The following is a 26,153-nucleotide window of genomic DNA, read 5'->3' as shown; positions in this document are numbered from 1 at the left end:
CTCTCCACCTCCATGACATTTGACTGGACACAAAGCAAAAGCACCAAACGAACAAAGCTCTGAAGTAGTCCTGGTTCCTCAACTACCCAGAAGCAGCAACAGATGCTGCAAAGGTAGAACTGTTCCCAGTGACCAGTGTTCTTACTAATCAGACAATGGAAGAAAGGAGGTCATTAGGTAAATCACACAAAAAGAGAAATAAATTGGACAGGGCATGTTGCTCATGGATGAAAAACACACAAAAAATGTTGAAAATGAACATTGAAAAAATAGTTTCAACTCTTATTCAACAAACAATATTTAAACCCATGTGGAACAATCTATTTAAGCGTGTGGAATCAAACCTGGTCAAACACCTCCCTAATTACAAGATCCTATGGTACATTACTCAGAAAGGAATGTGACAAGAATAGATAAATTTAATAGCAACAAAATTTCTGTTTGACAAAATTTAGTCAAATGATACAGTCAAGGTAAGAGAAAGCAGGGAAGAGAAGTCTGATCTCTCACGTACTTCCTGTTTATTAACCAATTCCATATATCTGAACTTCCTGCAGAGAGTGTCGAGCTAGAATTAAGACCAGTGTCAATAAGAACAGCCTGCATTCCAACTGCAGCACTCATTACATCTTGGGTAGCCCTAAATCACCACCCACATAACAGTCCTGTAAGAAGCTCTAATTGGTTCATTTTCTCTTCTTTCAATTAAATCTCTAATTCTTTCAGCAGTACAGAAACATTAGGCAAGTCTTCGACAACCTTTATTGTTCCTCCCTTTCTCATTCTTCGGACTTTTTATAATGCACCACAAAGATCATGGCTTTTGTAGTTAAAATCTAGTCTCCTCCACTCTTTCAAGTGTGCTGGTTTGAATCTGCTATTCACCCCAGAGAAGCCTATGTTCTTTTAATCCATCCCTGTGGGTGCAAACCTATTGTGGGCAGGACCTTTTGCGTCCTGCGTAGGATGGTTCTGCGGAGATGTGACCCAACCCATTCAAGGTGGGTCTTTATCCCCTTACTGGGTTCCCTTATGACAGAATAAAAAGCAGAGAAATTTTGGAGAGAAGGACCAGAATACAGCATAACCTGCCTTCCCATGTGACAGAGGAACCCCAGATGCCATCAGCCTTTCCCCAGCGAAGGTACCTTCCTCTTGATGCCTTCATTTGGACATTTTCATGGCCTTAGGACTTTACATTTCAACCTAATAAAACCCCAATGAAAAAGCCAACCCATTGCTGGTGTATTGCATTCTAGCAGCTTTAGCAAACCAAAACAGCAAGAGATTGAATTCATTTGTGAAATATGAGTAGTAGAAAACACCCTGAAGGCCAGGTGTAGGAGTGGGGATAAATAGTGAAACATTCATGGCTGAATACATGGGGTTCAATAAGTGATAGCTATTATTGTGCACAGAGTTGCTATAGTGTGGTCACCTGCTCTAGGAAACACTCTTTTAGTGGGATAAAATGATTCACTCAAAGTCATGTTTATAATAATACATAATAATAAAGTTAAGCAATCATTTAGTATAGTTCAGGTACCAGTTTAAGTGTTTTACATAGATTAAGTCATTTAGACCCTCAAGGACCTTAAATGTAAATACAGACACCATGTCCAGTTTACAGAAGAGTTCATAGAGATTCAAGCTGAGTGGTTACAAAGATGGGGATTCAATGCTAAAGTTGGCCTCACACTAGCAGCTCTTAGTTTGCTTTTTAGGCTGAAGTCTGAACCTAAAATGCAAATCCTCTTCTATTAGTTGTATATTATTATTGTTGTGCTGTTGATAAAAGGCTGTTCTGAGAAATATCTCCTCAAAAGGACTGGTAGCTTACTCAATACTGTCAAAATTCAGGTCGCTCAAAGAAAGACAAATTATGAAGATCTTTGTGGATGCAAACTCCACCCAGGCAGGCAAATGTCAAGGGCACAACCTGACTATAGAGAGGGCTGTTTCAAGCTCAGTATGGCAGGAGTCCCCCAGCATTGTCCCAATTCTTCCTGATATCTACGTATTATTTTCTAACAATTCAGCAATGCTTAAGAAATTGTATTCATTTAGAATCATAAAATAAGCTCCTAATATACAAGCAACAATTTAACATTGCAAGAGCATTTCTAGACCCTTAATTTATTTTCCAGTAAGTAATAAGGAGAGAAATGTAAATGAGTATTAAATATTCACCTTGGAAAATGAGCTTTAGAGTTTTACATTTCACATATTTTGCTACTCCCTTTCTTTACTTGAATTGTTTCTAGTGATCCTTCTAAAAGCACTGATACTCCTAAAATCACCTGAAACCCTGCTCATCTTTAAAGGCTTCAGCCATTTCCTCTGAGACGCTGTTTCTGATGCAACACTTAGATTTAATCACAGCTTGCTCAGTATTTCCATAGTTCTCGGCTTAAGCCTGTGTTTTACCCTTCCAACCTGTCTGAGATTAAAGTTGTTTGTCTCCCCGCCTCCTAGAAACTCCTGAGAAGCAGTAATCAACAGGGATCTGGTGGTTAAAAGCAGGAGATTCAGAATCAGAAAAAACTTAATTTAGATCCTAACTCTGCCACTTGACTTCCATAAGGTCTTTGGAAAGTTGATCTTTGGGAATCTCAGATTCTTTATCTATCAAGAGAAGATAATATGGGAGACCATGCTCTGGACCCAAACTCTTGGGTTCAATTGTTGGACCCATTATTTTAAACAAGAAGGATAAAAGAGCAATTATCTCACAATGAATTGTGAGAATTAAATTAATTAATCTATGTAAATTATTTAGAACAGTGTGCAGCAAATAAATTAGTACTTAATAAATGTTGTTTATTTTTACTATTGCTATCTTGCAGAGTCGTGGTGAGGAATACACACCACCCTGTTTGGAAAGAACTTAGTACAATACTTGGCACATAGTAGATGCTCACAAAATGGTAGCTCTGTGATCTACATCCATTTACTGTAATCTTTCAGTGAATCCCTTGTACAGTGATTTCTCCATAGAAGGTACCCAGAAAAATGGTCATTCAGTGAAATGCAATATTTTACAAGGAATGTATCATACCTCCTCACCTCAGGAGTCAAGAAAATAGCAGTCAATTTGTAATGGGACACAAAATAAGGCAAGCACAGGAATTGTCTGATCCTTAGTAGTCGCTTCTTTTGTGTCTCTGAAGTTAATCTTGCAGCTTATATGAAGATGTAGCATTTTCATCAACAGTTAAAATATAAAAACATACCTCTGAGTTTGGTATTTCCTTCAGCTTGCCCAGCATGCCATGTAGAGGATGAAAATACTAAAGAAGATGTACTAAAAGTCTCTGTTCTCCCACTAGAGCATTAAAAATGTCAGCGCTTTATAATCATTTATGGAACACATACAAGCGGGAGACTAGAAGTGTGAACACAGCAGAGAACTGTTAAGTTTGGTCTCCTCAGAATTTTTCCCTTCAGGGAAACATAAAACAAGGACCTGATTTATAGCAAATCATAATGTATGAATGGACCTGACATGCAGGCTAATGAAGGCCCTTGCAAGCTATAAAAGTTGTGCCTATAAAGAGATGAGACTGTTTTTCTTGAGTGGCTTGTCAATTTGGGCCATATTTATATGCATTTTTATATTTTTTCAAACACTAAACACAGAAAAATGATCCCACTATTTCCATGATTCCCCCCCCCCCCACAACTGGCTATTAGAAAATCTGATTGAATTCTACAAATCAAATCCAAAATCTGTAGATATAATTGAACACATGCTCAAACAGAAGAATAAAGTATTTAAAATGAACACTGCTGGATAAAACATAAAAATAAATAAAACACTACTTAGCAATCAGGGGGATAATATTCCTTATTTAAAGCCACTATAATATTTAACTAACCAACCTATGGACATCTTGTCATTAAAGCATGACATAATGTTGTGATCAACTGAATTTTAATAATTGAAGTACAGGCTTGGTATATACCATTTACCTGGTTAAGTATATTGTGGATTGCATATCCACAGCTGTTCTAGTTTGAAAGCTGCCAGAATGCAATATACCAGAAACAGAATGGCTTTTAAAAAGGGAAATTTATTAAGTTGAAAGTTTACAATTCTAAGGCTGTGAAAATGTCCAAATTAAAGCAAGACTATAGAAATGCCTAATTTCCGGCATCCAGGGAAAGATACCTTGGTTCAAGAAGGCCGATGATGTTCAGAGTTTCTCTCTCAATCGGAAAGGTTCATGGTGAACATGGCAATGTCTACTAGCTTTCTCTACAGGCTTCTTGCTTCATGAAGCTCCATTAGGGGTGTTTTCCTACTGCATCTGAAAAGGTCTCTGGCTGTGTGGGCTCTCCAAAATAGTTCCCTCTTGAAGGGCTCCAGTAAACACCCCACCTTGAATGGGTGGAGACAACATATCTCCATGGAAACCATCTAATCAAAAGTTATCACCCACAATTGGATGGGCACCTCTCTATGGGAACAATCCATGGGAATAATCAAAAAGCTCTCAACCAGCAATACTGAATGAGGATTAAAGGACCTGGATTTTCTGGGGTCTACAAATTCAAACCAGCACAACAGCCTCTTAAAAAAAAAAACAAAAAACACCCGCATTTCCATAGGGAAAGTATAGTTTCTACAAGTGGTATGCATTACTTCATCTATTTAATCATATTATGTATGGCAGAAGTGACACTGCTTGTGCAGTTTATTTCCTATAAAGTAAATTGGTGTCACTAATATTTCTTTAAATACCACTAGTTCCAAGTTGCCAGGAAGTAGATGAATCAAGAATCTTATCTCAGAACACTGCTTTCATTGTCTTTTCTAAGAAGACAAGATTTCTGGCCTTTGTTACTCAGCTTGATGTAATAATAAATAAGTACTTATTGCATGTGTTTTTATGTTAAGAATTTGGAGTCTTCAATTCTTTTCAAATGTCAGGCATCTACTTATGTTCTCTTCTGATCTGGAATGGGATTCCTCCTTTCCTCTCCCTATTCGCATCCTGTATTTTTCTTTTAAAAACTGGTTTCCATCAGTTTTCCTTGGGACAATTGTCCCCGACACTAGTTGTATCATTTACAGATTCCTGATATTTCTAGAGACACAAAGAAATGGTTTAACCTTAGCAGTCTTTTAATCCTTTCAGGAATCTTAATTTGACCTCTCTAATTATATTGGACTAATTGAAGGCAAGGAGTAGAATTTTACTTATTTAGACATCCCTGTTTTGTTGTTCAGTAACATTAGCAGATTTAATTTATTGTTGGGTTAATTAAAAAAAAAACACCAGATTATAAAATAAATCTGAGCATATTGCATACATTTTGGAAGACACATAAAAGTATATCAAAGGAAATAAAATGCTAACAATTGGTGAGAACTATGATTAAAAACTGCCATACCTATTCTTCAATCTTGTTCTTTTGCATACTCAGACACTTATAGTTAAATAAGGGTCACATTGTAGATGTGGTTTGTTTTCCTGCTCTTTCAATCAGTTATATTTTTTTGTTTGATGAAATATCTTTTTGAAAGATGAACTTTAATGACAGTATAGTACTCCATCTTAAGGATATACATGCTATTATAAAAATTAAACAACAACCAAACGCTGATCGACTCTGAGCTGGGATAAATGACAGTAGTCTGGTCTTTATTTTATCCATCCTTAGCTGAATTCGAGGTATTAAGGGAAAGACCAAGAAGCAAGAAGGCAAAACAGAAATAGAGGGCTCACTATATCTGCAAATTTATGACAATATATGATTACATTCCAGAGATAGCTGTGATGTATTCCTGGAGTGTCTATGATTGACTTGATAAAGTCTCACTACATGAATATAAAAATTACAGTAATTACAGTAGATTGATAAAGTTTAGAGACCACTGAGAGACAAAGTAAGGCTCTGTTAAATAATCTAGGCCTCAGATTTTTCCTACTTTATACAATAATAAAACCTACAGGGGAGGAGGCAATACATTTTAAATTCTAGGGGGAAAAATAATTTCATAAGTTAAAACTCTGAATTTTAAAAGATAAGAAAGCTTCACCAAAAGCAAAGGATCTAATGATAAGTCAGCTCTCAGTTCCACGTCTCATTAGCCTTCACTTACTACCAGCTCAGCAGCGCTCCAATCATCAGGCCTGACCGTACTGCACAGACAGCTGCGGTATTAAGTGAATATGAGAGTGATGGAGAATAGAAGAGGCCACGGGAGCAGGTCTTGCTGGCTCACCATCTATTCTCTCTTACAATTCATTCTACTCAGACCTTGGCATTCCAGTAGCCCAGCAAATGGTCCTTCACTGTTCTGACATTTCCTCTGTGACTCCCCTTATCTTAAGATCAGATCAAGTAGTAACTTGGTTTCATGGCTGGTCAAACCAGTTACTTGATTTGTAACCATTCTGAATACCAGTATTTCCATTACCTACTATTTAAACATCTACTATAGCCTGCTTGTTCCTGCTTGGAGGTTCAGTATGGACACTTTCTTAACCAGTTGCCACACCCTTCATAAACCCCTTTGGGCATCTAGAATCCTTCTTTGGCCACCATATCTAAAAAATAGTGCTTCTGTCCCCACCTCCCTCTAAGCCCCTTCCTTTTTCCCATGCAATTCTATCACATTATCCTATGTTACTGTGTACATAAAACTTAATATCAGAAAGTATTATGTTTATTAGTTTTCTATACCTCTCCCAATTGGATTTACTCTAGTTTCATGTCCTCACATTCTAATCATAATCTTCCCCAATGCTTGTGGACATGTAAAAAATTTGTCTTTCAATGCACCCTTTGTGTCTGCTCATTTGAATTCCATTGAGTATCAGCCATTAAAGTATAAATTAATTTTAACAACTTAACTTCATAATATCAAACAAAGAACACAAAGAACATACATGCACATGTGCCTTTCTTTCCTTTTGTCTTGGATTTGTGATATATGTTCTGTGACAAACTTACAAAGAAATTAAGTTTTTTTAATTAAGTAGAGAGAAATTAACTGTATATCCTAGTCAACATTAGTCTTCTCTTCTCTTTGCAGTTTCCATAAGTTTTAAGAAAAAAAACCTGACTATATTTTAAGAAATGAGCCTCGGGTGGGCCACGGTGGCTCAGCAGGTAAAAGTGCTTGCCTGCCATGCCCAAGGACGCGGGTTCGATTCCTGGTGCCTGCCCATGTGAAAAAAAAAAAAAAAAAAAAAAGAAATGAGCCTCTTCTTAAATGCCAGCTTCATTGAATTGAAAACAATTTTACTAAACTATAAACAAAATCCGTGTTCTCTCAGGTTTTTAATTATTTTGTTCTTTATATACTTAAATGAATTAGTGAAAGAAATGTGGAAGCACAGTTGCAGTTGTAAGGATGAATTATTTAATTTAAATTCAATCAGACTAAAAAAATAGTTAACAATGGACATGAGGTACTCATCTTTTCAGTAAATGCTTATCTTGTGCCATCAGGGCATTTGTAGCCAATTGGCTTGCTCAATTGACTAAACATCTCTTACCTCATTTACTTGAATAAGGATGTAGCAGAGCACTTCAGCAAGATATAATGATTTTATCGAGACATACAACAGAGAAGAAAAAAAGCCTAGATGGACAATAAGTTACACAAAATAATATCACCCCAAACAAAATGATTAGTGTGGCTGTTTACCCAATTAAAAAAGCAAGAACATTGAAATTCTCAATTTATTTCAATAATTTGGTAAAAAATGAGAATAGAATGTCAAATATTTAGTTCCGGGTGGTTAAAAACCTCCCTTACTCAGTCTATTTTTTCCCCTAGAATTTGTTTTTGATTTAAGGTGCCTTGATTTTTTTCTGATTAAATGAATATGCATATTGCTAAATAATGACAAAAATATTTATGATGCTATCATTCTTTCATTGTTCATTATAAAATGAATAGAAGCAGGGCCGTGTAACAGTGGCTCAGTGGCAGAATTCTTGCCTGCCATGCTGGAGACCTGGGTTCAATTCCTGGAGCCTATCCATGCCAAAAGAACAAAAACAAAAAACAATAAAAAATGAATAGAAATTACCCATATAATAGGTGAAGACATAATTTGCAGGATTAAAAATATTGAAGTTTAAAAAGTTATGAAAAATACACAGTAAAATCTACAAGGTTTGAGCTGTAAGATCCTTGAAAGAGTACTTAAAAAATTTCTTCAAGAAATAGGACAGTTGAGGATCTTAAAGTGCTAATAAACATAAATAGCTTTGTTACTGGACAAAGGCTGTGGATTCATTTGCCCGACACCCTCAATAATCAATTCCTGATATAGCTGGGTTTCAAAGAGAGAAAGACTTTAATACTAGGTATGCAGTAGGACAACAGATGGCCTAGTGGCCCAAATCTGTCTCCACGATCTGCAGTAATTCTGATAGTTTTATTAGAGAAAAAGATGGGCAGCGTTTAGGGTAATGAGCACAGTGGCCCCAGATGATATAATTAGAGGTGATCTAAAATAATTGGAAATTCAAACCACCAAAGATAATCAATGTCTAGATATTTCAATATGCCCTCAAAATTTTAGAAAATATGTGCATTTATATGTAAAGATTTGGATACCAAAATGTATATGGTCTCTGGATATGAAATTAATATATGCACACATTCTCTTATAAAACTTAATACGCATAAAATGTAAAGCTATTACTCCCCCTTCTAAAAATTTCAGAACTATGGGAGAGAAACAAATTCCCTCTAATAGTTCTTATGAACCTTATTTTCACCCCATTTAAATGTCTCTTTGCAGGAGACTTCTAAGTGTAATTTTTGTGGTCACACTTGACTCAAATACTAAACTGGGCCCGCTCACTAGCTAAGTAGCAAACCAGACTCAGAGTGCACATTTTAAATTCACCCATGGACACATTTACATTTTTTTGTATGTGACAGATCTTTAGAGTTGCTTAAGCAAGTCACAGCTTTGAATTCAAGTTAAATTCTCAGATGTCAATGGTCTGTCCACAAAACTAAGACAGAAGAGTAAGGGGAGCTTTTTGAGTAAGAGAAGTGGAAAGGGGCAAGAATGCCATAGAAGAGCAGAGGAGACCTCTACATTGGGCCAGCCTCCCGCCCTAGAACTAGGTAATTCAACAAACGGATTTTCAGAAATAGTGGTTAGCAAGAAATTGAAGTTGCTGCATGAGAAATAGGACATGGGATTTGGGGTTCCTCAAATGCGGCTGAGAGATAGAACTTTATCAACACTGATCTCTATACCCTGGGCAGCTAATTAACCTACTCAATGGCTCAAATTCTTCATTTTTCAATTGGGAAAATAACATCGACCTCACCGAATGAAATGTTTCATAGAAAATGTTCACAAAAGTTTATAAAATATGTAATGACAACGAATTCACGCATTGTAAATTACTATACTATCATTTTATTTTGGGATATAAATGAGATAGAATCCCTTACCGAGGATGAATTCCAACTGTGGTTCATTTGGAGTCTTCTGAATACCTATAAATAACAGGTGCAAATTCAGCTTAAAAAATATTTAACTCATTATCAAGAATATTTCAACATATATAGCTATGCTTCATATTTATCACCTTTCAGAATGTAATATACTAATTGGCAAAATGAATAACTGAGGTAAATCAGGCCTGAAAGTAGTCAGCTGTTAGGGCACAACATCATATTTGCAGCAAAACTAGATGTGAGTATAGATTTGATTGGTCTATTTAGCTCCATGGTCATAAGAGAACTTAGACATACATGGTTTTCATAAATCATGACAAATATGCTGAACATATGTTTCAACTGTGCTTGTTTTGAATGCATTGAGAAAGTAGCAATTTCTTCAAAAAGAATCACTTCACTGAACTACCCTCTTATGTGTATCTTTCAAATCACTCTGAACTGCTGCAAATAATCACTACTGTTAAAGGGAAATCTCTGGCCAGGTTATGGCGGGCATGCCGGTGGTGGTTTTTCAAGCAACTTGCTGAGAGCTCACAGCAACATCCTGTTAAATGTTTCCATTTCTCTAGTCAATAATGTTTAAAAATCTATGTCAAGCTACTTGGCTAAGTAAATTAAGATGAGGTAGAAAGGAAAGTAAGTCTAAGGATGAAATTAAGTAAATGGGAACATTTAACATCTACTTGGGAGAAAGATAAGGTTGTAGTAAGTGAAAATGTGGTAGAGGAAGCCTGAAGGCTACCACTGTTCTAGGGCTTCCTGAACAAGAGAAGGTGAGACCTGTACACCTGCAGGAGATTCCTTTTGTTACAACTCATGGGTGACCAAACTGGCAAAAACAAAATTGATGGAAAGGTAAACTATTTGGCAATAAATATAAGAATGTTCTAAAAATCCTTTCCCGTTGATAAATTTTGCTGATGCATTCACCAGATACCATTTAAATTGTAACTAGTATTTGATCACTATCAGAGTCTCAGAACCACCTCCTTGCACAAAATGTTTTTACTTTGCAGAGCTAATGTATTTTTTGCACAGTGAATTTTAATTTTTTTAAACTCCTGCTGACATTTAACAATGCTATGGTTAACAACTTTAGACTTTCAGAAGAGGTTAGAGTGACAATCATTAGTTGGGTTTTTTGTGAACTTCAAATAGTGTGGATTTTTAAAAAGGTTATTAGCAATTAACTCTGCTGTAAGCTCTGACAACCAAATTTCTCAAAAATGAATCCAGCCAATACCATTTTCTAAAGAGTATTTTTATAATGTAAATTAAATGAAAAGGTTAGCCTATGTTTGCCAGTGTTAAATATCTGGGTAACAGAAATCTTCTGAAAAGAAAAGTAAAAGACACAATTCATGCCACACAATAAAACCCAAACCCTAGAATTTTAAGCATGAGAGAAAAACATAGAATTCTTCCAGCGATTTTAATTACTTATATGGCACAAAACCCAATTCTAAAGTTCAAATGTAAGTCCTGGCCAAATCTCCAGGCTTGCTCTGTTATGGGACTTAAAGCTCTCTGGTATGGCAGGCATAGTCTAAAGCTTCTTGTAACCACTGTTTTCCTAATGCTTTCAACTTAAATATCTTTTGGCCTTAAAGAGAAATTTTCTACTTGTAATTATGTAAGTATTAAGTAATGAGTGTACTTAAAAAGTATTTATTAGTGTCTTAATATACATTTAAGAACTTTGACTTTACTCTTTGATATTTAACTATTTCATGGATCATCACTGATCTTACCCAAGAAAAAGATGAGAAGCATATATCAAAGACACACACCAAAATAAATAGAGCAAAGGGGAAACAGTTAGCCTCATCCATTTGTGTGAACCCAAGTTGTGAATACACAAACATGTGTATGTAGCTGACCCAGTTTGCATTTTCTGAGTGTTATGGGAAGGGGCACATCTATACTTACTTGTGAACTGAAAATCCCCAGTGTCATTTGCCTGGGCTGTGGGAAGGAAGCGCTGGCCTTCTTCTGATGTTCCTTCCTCTTTGATGTCCATGATCAACCTTTGCAGTTGCTTAATCTTCGCAGTTGTCTCGCCAGAGATTACAGGTTTAATGTAGACGTGTCTTCACACTGAAGACCTGATAGCCCACTCTGAAATTCTGTATTTAGGAAACATAAACAGCGACGATCCCAGTTATTTCAAAGCTCAGTATAAAGCTAAAAATTACAACCACCTTCATATGTATATAACTTCCTTCCTGCCTATCTCATTCCTCATACTTTCAGGACCAATCCATCCAGCTAATGCACCATAAACTCTAAGTTAAATAGGTATTCTCTAAGCAATTGTTATATAGTCATATGAGAGAGTTCTAACATCTGAAAGGCATTTTCTTTCTTTTTTTCCTAATTTATTTTGTAAGATAGCAGATAGCTCATGGCTCTACTAACTAAATATTATTTAATTTAGCATCAAGAGCAGACAGTAGCTTATCAAGGCATTAGCATGTTTTTAGCAAGGCAAATATTACTATCATTCTTTGCATTAGGACTTCCCTTTAAGCTCATCCCTCCAACCACCTTTGTTAGAACATTATTCATGAGCACATAAAGATAATTTGGCACAATACTCTTCCTCCAGGATGAGCCAACAGGTTGCATAGAAGTGTTTCCAACTTCATTATTATCCATGGAGTCTTTTGCCTATCTGCCTAATAAAGGTTTAACTGTTTAATGATTAGGATATATGGTGAAAAGAATGATTAATAATTCTGACATGCTTTAAAGCTCAAGGCGAAGTGCAAGTAACAGCAAATAGATGAAAATTAGCATGGGGAAAGAAAGTCTCTCCAAGAATTTAATATGCCATTATACGGGCAGCCTCAAATAGTTACAAATTCATTTCAATATTTAGCATGATATACATGACTAAGAATTAATTAGGAAAAAAATCAATGCTGCCTTTAACAAGTTGCTAGCTGAATTAAAATGTATAAAAATCTTTAAATATCTATCTACTTCTGTCTAATGAGATAGCTGCAATTGTTGCGTTTGGAATACTGATATGGTCTCAGTCTTCACAAGTCAGCAGCCTCACTCACTGGTTTTTAAAAAAACAAAACAGTTTCATTTATAATTCGGCCCGAGTTTTCAAAGATCATCTGGCAAAAACTAAATCCAGAAAGCATCCAGATTCTTCAGAAGTATGTACTGAAGTATTACTGCATACAATAAAAACATATTGACTACTAAGGATACAACCAAGAATACTTTCTAGGTAACGTGCCATTGCACCATCAATTAAATCAAAGCCATTGATTTTTTTTTTTTAACATTTGTTCCCCATATTATTTTGTTTATTTTTAATCCATATTTTTTATTCATCTGTCAATATCGTAGATAAAAGGATCATCAGACACAAGGTTTTCACAATCACACAGACACATTGCAAAAGCTATATCATTATACAATCATCTTCAAGAAACAACTCTACAGTTTCAGGCACTTCCCTCTAGCCTTTCTAATACACCTTAAACTAAAACAGGGATGTCTATATAATGCGTAAGAATAACCTCCAGGATAACCTCTTGACTGAAATCTCTCAGCCACTGATAATTTATTTTGTCTCATTTCTCTCTTCCCCCTTTTGGTCGAGAAGTTATTCCCAATCCCTTGATAAAGCCATCGATTTTTAAATTATGCTCTTAATTAAGACTTAAATTTCTAATCAACTTTATGACTGTTAAATTTAGAAGTCTTCTCTGATAAGGACAGAACAGATGTTCAGCGTATCACATTCTCACAAGAACCTATGACAAATCCTAATAGTGGGGTATTATCTGCAGCAGTCCAGGAATGTATCATCAGTATTGGACATAAGGGCTTTGTTATCTCACTATATTTCTTGACCAAAGAGTCGAATCCTGACACATCATCTTATAAATTCTATTCTTGAAAAGGTGAACTAAATAAAGTGGTATGGATGAATCTCAGAAAAACAACTCAGCACACTAATAGTGAATAGCTAATAAAATTAATGTCTGCTCTCAGTGTCAGTATGTGCACATATATAATTTGAGGGGGGAGGAATCAAGTAAGATGTCAACAAGACTCATCAACACAGTCTCATTTTAAGCCTACCATCCATTCAATGCTCATCACTATCTGAAAATAATTTCAATTTTAGAAATAATGGTGCCAAATAGAGAAAACAATGATTATGTGATAACTTCTTATGAATCTATAAATTTTCATTCTACTTCTGTTGCATTTGAGGGTAAATTTCAGATTCAACATTTGTTACCAAAGCATGTACTTTTGAAGGAATCAGTTATATTGCTACAGGGCTCTAGAAAACTACAGTGTTTTTAGCTGGTAAATATTGTACTTACCTATGGTTATGCTTAGGTATAATAAATAGTTCCTTTTCTGCATCTGTTTGGAAATTTTTTGGTTTATGATCATGCAATAGAATAGACTGTGGTTATACATATTACAGATACATTTAAAGGAGACAGCTTTTAAGCAAGGTTGCTATCCAGATCAGCTCTCAAATCTTTGGTCTCACTCAGAAGAACTGTAAGTCAAATGTTAACAATATTCTGAAAACACACCACTTTTCTTCAGTCCTCTGGGTGACAAAGATGATTTGTAGGTATAGTTCAGCTATATATAATTAGATAATATTTCTCACTAGCTACTATTATACCAGATATTTGTTCATATTTCATACACCTCATGCTATAAACTCATACAAGAAGATTGTAGCTAATTGGGAAGAAAAAATTGAAACACTTGGAAAAATTAGAGACATTATATGATGAAGTGGCAAATTGAGGTATATTCACCCTTAGAAGCCTGTAGTTCCAGGCTGTTCACTCACTAGTGATATGAAAATCAAATAAAATCTTGATGCTCAGATAAAGAGTGTTCTGGTGGTGAATCGTGTGTACAAGAAATAATATTGAGAAGAATGCCTTATCTGATACTGTGCTTTTTAAATAGCACATTTCTGCTATCGTGTCATATATATAATATAGTTTTTGATCCAAATTTGAAAATTTTCTAAAGCAAGCCGAGGTAAAAGAAATAAGGAACAGGGAGTGCCAGGGTAGTTCAGTGGTAGAATTCTCGCCTGCCATGTGGGAGACCCAGGTTCGATTCCCGTCCCATGCACTTCCCAAACAAACAAAGAAACCAAACAACCAACCAACAAACAAAATTCAACAAATGGTGCTGAAATAAAGGGATACTTCCGTGGAAAAAGAATGAAATGTGACCCTGCAATACAGCATACTAAAAAATAAAAGGAAATAAGGAACAGGAAATGTAAGTAAAAGACAGAATATGAAAGAAAGGCAAAGGAGGATTAGAACTGTGTGAGTGATTACATATATAAAGTAGTAATGAGAGTAATCATTTTATAAACATTACATGATTTATAACTTAAGTTAGTTTTCCTCTTACAGCCCTCAGTAAAGACTGAACCATGATTTTCATCATCCCAGGGGAGGAAATGGCAAAACAATTAGGTTTGAGGTAACAGAATGTTCTAAATTCTTTCTCTTATTTAACATATTAAGGGCTATTCTTTCTTGAACAGATTCTTCAATTTTTACATAGTGAGCAGAACAAGGTAGAAAAAGAGGAACAGAGGGAATGAAACCTGGGGTTGGGCATGGGAGATTTGGGCTCCTCTCTATGACTTCAGAGCCCAAAAGGACTGGGGGAAACTCAATGGTGTATGGCAGGTAGACATCCTGTCCCCACTGTAAATCTGGAAGGGGGGCATCTTTCAAGTGTACCAACATGGGGCCAAGATCTAAACATGAAAGGAGTCCAGAGACTAAGCAGATAGACAGGACCTCAGTTTAAACTCTGGGTTTCCCTCTGTTCCTCTCTTATATGGATGGGACTGAGAAGAGTCTACCGGCTTTAGTGTGGTGATAGTAAAGGAGCTGAGTGGACATCTAGCAGGTCAGTCTTGGGATACCTGAAAAAATGTATATTGTGGCACTGCAGCAGAGGCAGTGGTGTTGGATTTCCAGGCCAAGAGATATTTGGAGGATATGGCTAAAACTTAACAGGTTTTCTTTGCCATCAAGAGCCAAATGAAGGAGGGGATTTGTAGGAAGCGCCATGATTTGGTCCTTCTAGCTAAACAACTATTGAACTAGCAGGAGCTGTCTGAATCAACTACTTTGCAACTCTGAAGTTAGTGGAGCACTGTGCATCTTCTAGGGAGGAGTGGGAAGAAGAGGCTGGTAAATTGCAATGAATACTCATCTCTACCTTTGATCACCTTCTACAGATTGCTGGAGACTGGCTTTGAGAGTCCTGGGGCAAAGACAGCAGAGGAATCTTAAAGACAGTAACTTTCTTAAAATGACAGAAAAGTTAAAGGGCTGCATTAACTGGGCAAGTGCTGAATCCAGAAACAGCTTCAAAAACCATAGAAGAATCTCGCAGTGCCCTTACTGGCCTCATCCCCACCCCCTCCACAGCACAGGGTGGAGCCACTCTGTGCTCCCATTGTGGGTCCCTGTTCCAGAGGAAGCAGAGTGGCCCCAATATGCATTCCATGGTGCATGGATGTCAGTGCCAATTCATTGAATAGAGGTCTGAGAGCCTGAGCCAGGGAACTTGTCCTGGGCTTGCAGTCCCAAAGTTGGTTCTGAGGAAAGAGAAGTGGTTTGCAGACAGCTGGGACAGTGTGAGAAACAGTTTAAGTTGAAGACGCCTGAGGCAAAGAAATATCTGCATTAACTCATTCAAAAGAGCACCCAGGAGAGGGAGAGAGTCTATTTCAAAAGGAGGAGAGGAGGCATTCACTCTAACTCCTGTAAAATATAAATGGGGGATTCATAATGGCTCTAGCAAGTACAAGCCCAGTAAAAGAAGAAAGATCCACAGCTCTGACTCCATACAGGCTCTGAAAAGGCAGAAAGGAAACTGCACTTCACATTTGCCTTGGGCTAAACTCTGAAGTAGACTATCAGCCAAAGTAAGGGCCAATTTGCAAAGGCAGTGAAAGGTGCTTCCTTATTTGGTTTGTTTGTTTTGATTAGCTCCTGGAATTGTGAAAGTTTCTGTCATATCACTATCTGGACACAAATTTAAGGAACATACAGCTCAGGAACTAAATTTTAACATTTTAAAATATTAAAATGTACAGTGTGCAACAAAAGACTAAAGGACAAACAAAGAAATAGAGAATGATGACCCATTCAAATGAACAAGATAAAAATCAAGAAAACATCAATGAAGAGGATGAGACTTTAGACTTATCAGACAGAGACTTTAAAAACGTAATCATATTAAGCTCAAGGAGAAAAAGAAAAGCACAGAGAAAGAAGTAAACGATATGAGGAAAACAATGAACAATATGGGTATCTCTCCAGAGAAATAATGGATTGAAGCACACAATAATTGAAATGAAAACTTCCCTAGATGGTTTCAACAGTAGATTGGAAGTGACAGAAGAAAGAATTAGTGACCTTGAACACATGAAAACTTTTAAATGATTCAGGCTGAGAAAAAGAAAGAGAAAAGAAGGAAAAAGAAGGAAGAGATTCCAAGAGACCTGTGGAAAACCATCATGTATACCAATGTATTCATTATGGGAGTCCCAGAAGGAGAACAAAGAGAGAAAGAGGCAAAAGGAATATTCAAAGAAATAATGGCAGAAAACTCCCATATTTAACAAAAGACATGAATATACATTTTCAAGAATCCCATGAACTCCGACAGGATATACTAAAAAAGAACCATGCCAAGATACATAGTAATCAAATTGTCCAATGCCAAAGTCAAGGAGAGATTTCCAAAAGTTGCAAGCCAAAAGAAATGTGCTAAGTATAAGGGAATCCCAAATAGACTGAGTTTTCATTTCTTATCTAAAAGCACAGGCACAAGAAAGCAATGGGAGAGTTTTCTGGACTTCCTGGAAGATGGCGGCTTAGTAAGACGCGCGGATCTTAGTTTCTTCTCCAGGACACCTACTAGGGGAGTAGAAACGATACAGAAAGCGCCCAAAGCCACAACAGAGATAAAAAAGACAGCGTACCCCATCCTGGAACGGCTGGCTGGCTGAGAGAAGCAGCTCGGGTGAGATTGCCGAGGCGCGCGGGCCTTACCGGGCGGGGTGGCAAGCGGCCGGAGTTACTCCCTTCCCCCTTCCCGGGCCGGCTGGGAGAATTGGAGAGGCGGTCCCCTGAAACAAAGACGGCTGGCGCCCACACCACGCGCAGCCCCCGGACCAACTGAGAGAATTGGATCGGAAACCCCCAGGCCGCGGAGAACGGTGACAGGTGGGGGAGGCCCCTTCCAAACCCGTGACTCCCGGGGAACGTGCACTCTCTCCGGCGGGCCGCTGCCGCAGGCGCCCTCCCGACACGCTTGTTGCCCAGGGCCGACTAGGAAATTCGGACGGGCTCTTTCCCTGGCTGCGGCGACCAGCAACCCTCCCTGCGTTCGGACCCCGGGCCGGCTCAAGCCGTTTCGGCTTGCGAACCCCCAGGACAGCGAGAGTTTTCCAAAGTTTAAGGTCCCACAGCACCTTTTACTGGTGGGACCCGCAGACAAACGTGTGCCACGAGCGCCACCTACTGGGCAGGATAAGAAAAACAGAACCCAGAGATTTCACAGAAAAATATTACAACCTTGCTGGGTCCAACACCAAGAGAAATCTGAATAAATGCCCAGACGCCAGCAGCAGAAGATAACTGTCCACGCTCAAAAGATTGAGAATATGGCCCAGTCAAAGGAACAAACCAATAGCTCAAATGAGACACAAGAGCTGAGACAACTAATCCTGAATATACGAACAGAAATGGAAAACCTCTTCAAAAATGAAATCGATAAATTGAGGGAGGACATGAAGAGGACATGGGCTGAACATAAAGAAGAAATAGAAAAACTGAAAAAACAAATCGCAGAACTTATGGAAGTGAAGGATAAAGTAGCAAACATAGAAAAAATAATGGATAGCTACAATGATAGATTTAAAGAGACAGAAGATAGAATTAGTGATTTGGAGGATGGAACATCTGAATTCCAAAAACAAACAGAAACTATAGGGAAAAGAATGGAGAAATTTGAACAGGGTATCAGGGAACTCAAGGACAATATGAACCGCACAAATATACGTGTTGTGGGTGTCCCAGAAGGAGAAGAGAAGGGAAAAGGAGGAGAAAAACTAATGGAAGAAATTTTCACTGAAAATTTCCCAACTCTTATGAAAGACCTAAAATTACAGATCCAAGAAGTGCAGCGCACCCCAAAGAGATTAGACCCAAATAGGCGTTCTCCAAGACACTTACTAGTTAGAATGTCAGAGGTCAAAGAGAAAGAGAAGATCTTGAAAGCAGCAAGAGAAAAACAATCCATTACATACAAGGGAAACCCAATAAGACTTTGTGTAGATTTCTCAGCAGAAACCATGGAAGCTAGAAGACAGTGGGATGATATATTTAAAATACTAAAAGAGAAAAACTGCCAACCAAGACTCCTATATCCAGCAAAATTGTCCTTCAAAAATGAGGGAGAAATTAAAACATTCTCAGACAAAAAGTCACTGAAAGAATTTGTGACCAAGAGACCAGCTCTGCAAGAAATACTAAAGGGAGCACTAGAGTCAGATACAAAAAGACAGAAGAGAGAGATATGGAAAAAAGTGTAGAAAGAAGGAAAGTCAGATATGATATATATAATACAAAAGGCAAAATGGTAGAGGAAAATATTATCCAAACAGTAATAACTCTAAATGTCAATGGACTGAATTCCCCAATCAAAAGACATAGATTGGCAGAATGGATTAAAAAACAGGATCCTTCTATATGCTGTCTACAGGAAACACATCTTAGACCCAAAGATAAGCATAGGTTGAAAGTGAAAGGTTGGGAAAAGATATTTCATGCAAATAACAACCAGAAAAGAGCAGGAGTGGCTATACTAATATCCAACAAATTAGACTTCAAATGTAAAACAGTTAAAAGAGACAAAGAAGGACACTATATACTATTAAAAGGAACAATTAAGCAAGAAGACATAACAATCATAAATATTTACGCACCGAACCAGAATGCCCCAAAATACGTGAGGAATACACTGCAAACACTGAAAAGGGAAATAGACTCATATACCATAATAGTTGGAGACTTCAACTCACCACTCTCATCAAGGGACAGAACATCTAGACAGAGGATCAACAAAGAAATAGAGAATCTGAATATTACTATAAATGAACTAGACTTAATAGACATTTATAGGACATTACATCCCACAACAGCAGGATACACCTTTTTCTCAAGTGCTCATGGATCATTCTCAAAGATAGACCATATGCTGGGTCACAAAGCAAGTCTTAACAAATTTAAAAAGATTGAAATCTTACACAACACTTTCTCGGACCATAAAGGAATGATGTTGGAAATCAATAATAGGCAGAGTGCCAGAAAATTCACAAATACGTGGAGGCTCAACAACACACTCCTAAACAACGACTGGGTCAAAGAAGAAATTGCAAGAGAAATTAGTAAATACCTCGAGGCGAATGAAAATGAAAACACAACATATCAAAACTTATGGGACGCAGCAAAGGCAGTGCTAAGAGGGAAATTTATTGCTCTAAATGCCTATATCAGAAAAGAAGAAAAGGCAAAAATTCAGGAATTAACTATCCATTTGGAAGAACTGGAGAAAGAACAGCAAACTAACCCCAAAGCAAGCAAAAGGAAAGAAATAACAAAGATTAGAGCACAAATAAATGAAATTGAAAACATGAAAACACTAGAGAAAATCAATAAGGCCAGAAGTTGGTTCTATGAGAAAATCAATAAGATTGATGGGCCCTTAGCAAGATTGACAAAAAGAAGAAGAGAGAGGATGCAAATAAATAAGATCAGAAATGGAAGAGGAGACATAACTACTGACCTCACAGAAATAAAGGAGGTAATAACAGGATACTATGAACAACTTTACGCTAATAAATACAACAATTTAGAGGAAATGGACGGGTTCCTGGAAAGACATGAACAACCAACTTTGACTCAAGAAGACATAGATGACCTCAACAAACCAATCACAAGTAAAGAAATTGAATTAGTCATTCAAAAGCTTCCTAAAAAGAAAAGTCCAGGACCAGATGGCTTCACATGTGAATTCTACCAAACGTTCCAGAAAGAATTAGTACCAATTCTCTTCAAACTCTTCAAAAAAATCGAAGTGGAGGGAAAACTACCTAATTCATTCTATGAAGCCAACATCACCCTCATACCAAAACCAGGCAAAGATAGTACAAAAAAAGAAAACTACAGACCAATCTCTCTAATGAATACAGATGCAAAAATCCTCAATAAAATTCTAGCAAATCGTATCCAACAACACATTAAAAGAATTATACATCATGACCAAGTAGGATTCATCCCAGGTATGCAAGGATGGTTCAACATAAGAAAATCAATTAATGTAATACACCATATCAACAAATCAAAGCAGAAAAATCACATGATCATCTCAATTGATGCAGAGAAGGCATTCGACAAGATTCAACATCCTTTCCTGTTGAAAACACTTCAAAAGATAGGAATACAAGGGAACTTCCTTAAAATGATAGAGGGAATATATGAAAAACCCACAGCTAATATCATCCTCAATGGGGAAAAATTGAAAACTTTCCCCCTAAGATCAGGAACAAGACAAGGATGTCCACTATCACCACTATTATTCAACATTGTGTTGGAGGTTCTAGCCAAAGCAATTAGACAAGAAAAAGAAATACAAGGCATCAAAATTGGAAAGGAAGAAGTAAAACTATCACTGTTTGCAGACGATATGATACTATACGTCGAAAACCCGGAAAAATCCACAACAAAACTACTCGAGCTAATAAATGAGTACAGCAAAGTAGCAGGCTACAAGATCAACATTCAAAAATCTGTAGCATTTCTATACACTAGTAAGGAACAAGCTGAGGGGGAAATCAAGAAACGAATCCCATTCACAATTGCAACTAAAAGAATAAAATACCTAGGAATAAATTTAACTAAAGAGACAAAAAACCTATATAAAGAAAACTACAAAAAACTGCTAAAAGAAATCACAGAAGACCTAAATAGATGGAAGGGCATACCGTGTTCATGGATTGGAAGACTAAATATAGTTAAGATGTCAATCCTACCTAAATTGATTTACAGATTCAATGCAATACCAATCAAAATCCCAACAACTTATTTTTCAGAAATAGAAAAACCAATAAGCAAATTTATCTGGAAGGGCAGGGTGCCCCGAATTGCTAAAAACATCTTGAGGAAATAAAACGAAGCTGGAGGTCTCGCGCTGCCTGACTTTAAGGCATATTATGAAGCCACAGTGGTCAAAACAGCATGGTATTGGCGTAAAGATAGATATATCGACCAATGGAATCGAATAGAGTGCTCAGATATAGACCCTCTCATCTATGGACATTTGATCTTTGATAAGGCAGTCAAGCCAACTCACCTGGGACAGAGCAGTCTCTTCAATAAATGGTGCCTAGAGAACTGGATATCCATATGCAAAAGAATGAAAGAAGACCCATCTCTCACACCCTATACAAAAGTTAACTCAAAATGGATCAAAGATCTAAACATTAGGTCTAAGACCATAAAACAGTTAGAGGAAAATGTAGGGAGATATCTTATGGATCTTACAACTGGAGGCGGTTTTATGGACCTTAAACCTAAAGCAAGAGCACTGAAGAAGGAAATAAATAAATGGGAACTCCTCAAAATAAAACACTTTTGTGCATCAAAGAACTTCATCAAGAAAGTAGAAAGACAGCCTTCACAATGGGAGACAATATTTGGAAATGAAATATCAGATAAAGGTCTAGTATCCAGAATTTATAAAGAGATTGTTCATCTCAACAACAAAAAGACAGCCAACCCAATTACAAAATGGGAAAAAGACTTGAACAGACACCTCTCAGAAGAGGAAATACGGATGGCCAAGAGGCACATGAAGAGATGCTCAATGTCCCTGGCCATTAGAGAAATGCAAATCAAAACCACAATGAGATATCATCTCACACCCACCAGAATGGCCATTATCAACAAAACAGAAAATGACAAGTGCTGGAGAGGATGCGGAGAAAGAGGCACACTTATCCACTGTTGGTGGGAATGTCAAAGGGTGCAACCACTGTGGAAGGCAGTTTGGCGGTTCCTCAAAAAGCTGAATATAGAATTGCCATACGACCCAGCAATACCATTGCTAGGTATCTACTCAAAGGACTTAAGGGCAAAGACACAAACGGACATTTGCACACCAATGTTTATAGCAGCATTATTTACAATTGCAAAGAGATGGAAACAGCCAAAATCTCCATCAACAGAAGAGTGGCTAAACAAACTGTGGTATATACATACGATGGAATATTATGCAGCTTTAAGACAAGATAAACTTATGAACCATGTAATAACATGGATGGACCTAGAGAATATTATGCTGAGTGAATCCAGCCAAAAACTAAAGGACAAATACTGTATGGTCCCACTGATGTGAACGGACATTCGAGAATAAACTTGAAATATGTCATTGGTAACAGAGTTCAGCAGGAGTTAGAAACAGGGTAAGACAATGGGTAATTGAAGCTGAAGGGATACAGACTGTGCAACAGGACTAGATACAAAAACTCAAAAATGGACAGCACAATAATACCTAATTGTAAAGTAATCATGTTAAAACACTGAATGAAGCTGCATCTGAGCTATAGGTTTTTGTTTTGTTTTGTGTTGTTTTGTTTTGATTTTACTATTATTACTTTTATTTTTTTCTCTATATTAACATTCTATATCTTTTTCGGTTATGTTGCTAGTTCTTCTAAACCAATGCAAACATACTAAGAAATGATGATCATGCAGCTATGTGATGATGTTAAGAATTAATGATTGCATGTGTAGAATGGTATGATCTCTAAATGTTGGGTTAATTTCTTTTTTTCCGTTAATTAAAAAAAAAAAAAAAAAAAAAAAAAAAAAAAGAGAAGGGATAATTGGAGCTGAAGGGATACAGACTGTACAACGGGACTGGATATAAAAACTCAGAAATGGACAGCACAATACTACCCAATTGTAATGCAATTATGTTAAAACACTGAATGAAGCTGCATGTGAGGTATAGGTTTTTTGTTTTTGTTTTTTTTGTTTTATTTTTCTTTCTATTATTGTTTTAATTCTTATTCTGTTGTCTTTTTATTTCTTTTTCTAAATCGATGCAAATGTACTAAGAAATGATGAATATGCAACTATGTGATGTTATTAAGAATTACTGAATGTACATGTAGATTGAAATGATTTCTAATTGTTTTGTTAATTCTTTTTTTAATTAATAAAAAAAAAAAGAAGAAAAAAAAAAAAAAAGAAGAAAAAAAAAAAAAAAAGAAAAAAAAAAAAAAAAAAAAGCAATGGGAGAAAATATTTAAAGTGCTAAAAAAAGAAAAACAAAAAACAATTTCCAACCAAGAAATTTATCTCCAGTGAGACTTTCTTTCAAAAATTAGAGCGATTAAGATGCTCCCAGATAAAAGTAGACCTGCCCAACAAGCAATGTTAAAGAGAGTTTATGGTGGTTTGAAGTTGTATGTACCCCAGGAAAACATGTTCTTAATCTAATCTATTCCTGTGGGTATAAACCCATTGTAAGCAGGATCTTTTGATGAGGCTACTTCACTTAAGGTGTAATCCACCTCATACAGGATGGGACTTAATCCTATTATTGGAGTCCTTTATAAATGGAATGAATATAGGGAGAAGGAGTCAGAGAGTCACACACCATAGAAGCAAGAAGTTGAAATAAATGAAAACCCAAAGAGAAGTGAGATTTGCAGATGCTGCAACATTCCTTGCCATACTGGCAAGAGGTAGAGGAGGCAAGAATTGCCAGGAGCCCGTCTTGAGAAGAAATCATTTCCTTAATGATGCCTTGATTTGGACATTTTTTTTGTCTCATAAGTGTAAGCCAATAAATTCTTATTGGTGGGAATGTAAAATGGTGTAGTTGCTGTGGAACAGTCTGGCTGTTATTCATAAAATTAAGCTTATAATTACTATATGTAATTATCTATAGTGTAAAACTCATCAAAAGATTTGAAAATGGGACCTTGAACAGAAATTTGCACACCCCATGTACTTAGTGGTATTATTCACAACTGCCAAAAGATGGAAGCAACCCAAGTGTCCATCAACCAGTGAATGGATAAACAAAATATGGTATATACACACAATAGCATATTTTTTGGCTGTAAAAAGGAATGAAGATACAATTCATGTGATAATATGGACGAGCCTTAAAGATATCATGTTGAATAAAATAGCTGGACATTAAAGGAGAAATATTGTATGATCTCACTGATATGAAATATTTATAACAAACTAGTTCACAGAGTCAGAAACTAGAATACAGATTACCAAGGGCTAGGGTAGGGGTATGAAACAGGGAGCCAACGCTTAAGTTGTACAGAGTTTCTATTTGGGTTGATGGAAAAGTTTTGGTATTGGATGATGGTGATGGTATCCCAACATTGTGAACATAAACAGTAGGACTGAATTATAAATTTGAATGTATTAAAGGGGGGGGGAATTTCAGGTTGTTTATGTTACTAGAATAAAAATTAAAAAAAAAAACATACATAGGACTGCACAACACAAAAATGAACCCTATTGTAAACAATGGATTATGGATAATAGTACAATTATAAAAATGTTCTTTCATCAATTTTTACAAATATACCACATTAAAACAAAGTGTTAATTCTACATGGTACATGGGAATTCTGTATTTTATGCGTGATTTTTTCATAAACCTACTTCTTTTAAACAAACAAACAAAAAGACCTAAGGTGAGGCATGGTCAGTTAGAAAGCACTGACCAGGTAAGAGAGCATATTCTATGGTTGATGCCTGGTCAATACATGAACAATGGTTGGTCCTGGTGTGCCATATCAGCAGACAATGTCAAAAGTCCACCTTGTAACAACATAAGACCAGTGACTGCCATTTATCCAATGCCATAGAATCATGGAAGACCTTTTCTCACATGTATCAGCATCTCAGAGAGAGAAGCAGGGGGAAAGGGAGGCTATCCGAGATACATTTAAAGAGAACAAACATTGGCTTAGGTTATTTTATCAAATGAAGATTGAAACCATAGTGGACTGTGACGGTTAGGTTCTGGTGTCAACTGGGCCAAATGATTATGCCCCATTGCCTGGTCAGGAAAGTGCTGGCCTGACCTTTGCTGCATGGATATTTCGTGCTGGTTGATAAACTGGAAGGCTGGTGTCTTAAATCATCAGTCAGTTGACTGCATCTGTGGCTGATTACATCTGCAATCAACTAAGGCACATCTCCCACAACAAGATAATCCAATTAGTTGAAGTCTTGTAAGGAAGATGGAGACTCTTTCACTGCTTCTTCAGCCAGTGAGTCTCTCCTGTGGAGTTCATCGAGACCCTTCATTGAAGCCACCAGTTTCACAGCCTACCCTACGGATTTTGGACCCTTCCATTCCCACAGTGCTTGAGACACCTTTATAAATCTCATATTTATAGATCTTTCCTGTTGGTTCTGTGTCTGTAGAGAACACTGACTAACTCATGGACCAAAATGTCAAAAGCTTTTATCATTTATTAATTTTGTTGTGTGATGTTTTCCAGCTCTTAGGAAGTAGGAGCTTCTAATAGACCAAGTTACTAAGA

General features: G+C 36.8%; 1 protein-coding gene across 10 annotated transcripts in view; it reads right to left on the bottom strand.

Annotated features, from left to right (window-relative positions):
• INPP4B (inositol polyphosphate-4-phosphatase type II B) overlaps positions 1-26,153 on the bottom strand; it is a 934,219-nt gene that overhangs the window by 400,241 nt on the left and 507,825 nt on the right. For all 10 annotated transcript variants that reach the window (XM_077139955.1, XM_077139941.1, XM_077139945.1 and 7 more), the window contains 2 exons: positions 11,381-11,577; positions 9,443-9,487 (listed from right to left, as the gene is read on the bottom strand). In XM_077139955.1, coding sequence (XP_076996070.1) covers positions 9,443-9,487; positions 11,381-11,471 — 136 coding nt within the window. In that variant the 5' untranslated portion in view covers positions 11,472-11,577. The remainder of the gene's footprint in view (positions 1-9,442; positions 9,488-11,380; positions 11,578-26,153) is intronic.

This window comes from Tamandua tetradactyla, chromosome 22, assembly GCF_023851605.1.
Source record: "Tamandua tetradactyla isolate mTamTet1 chromosome 22, mTamTet1.pri, whole genome shotgun sequence".
In the NCBI taxonomy this organism is placed as follows: domain Eukaryota; kingdom Metazoa; phylum Chordata; class Mammalia; order Pilosa; family Myrmecophagidae; genus Tamandua; species Tamandua tetradactyla.
This window is presented reverse-complemented; position numbering and strand designations above follow the sequence as displayed.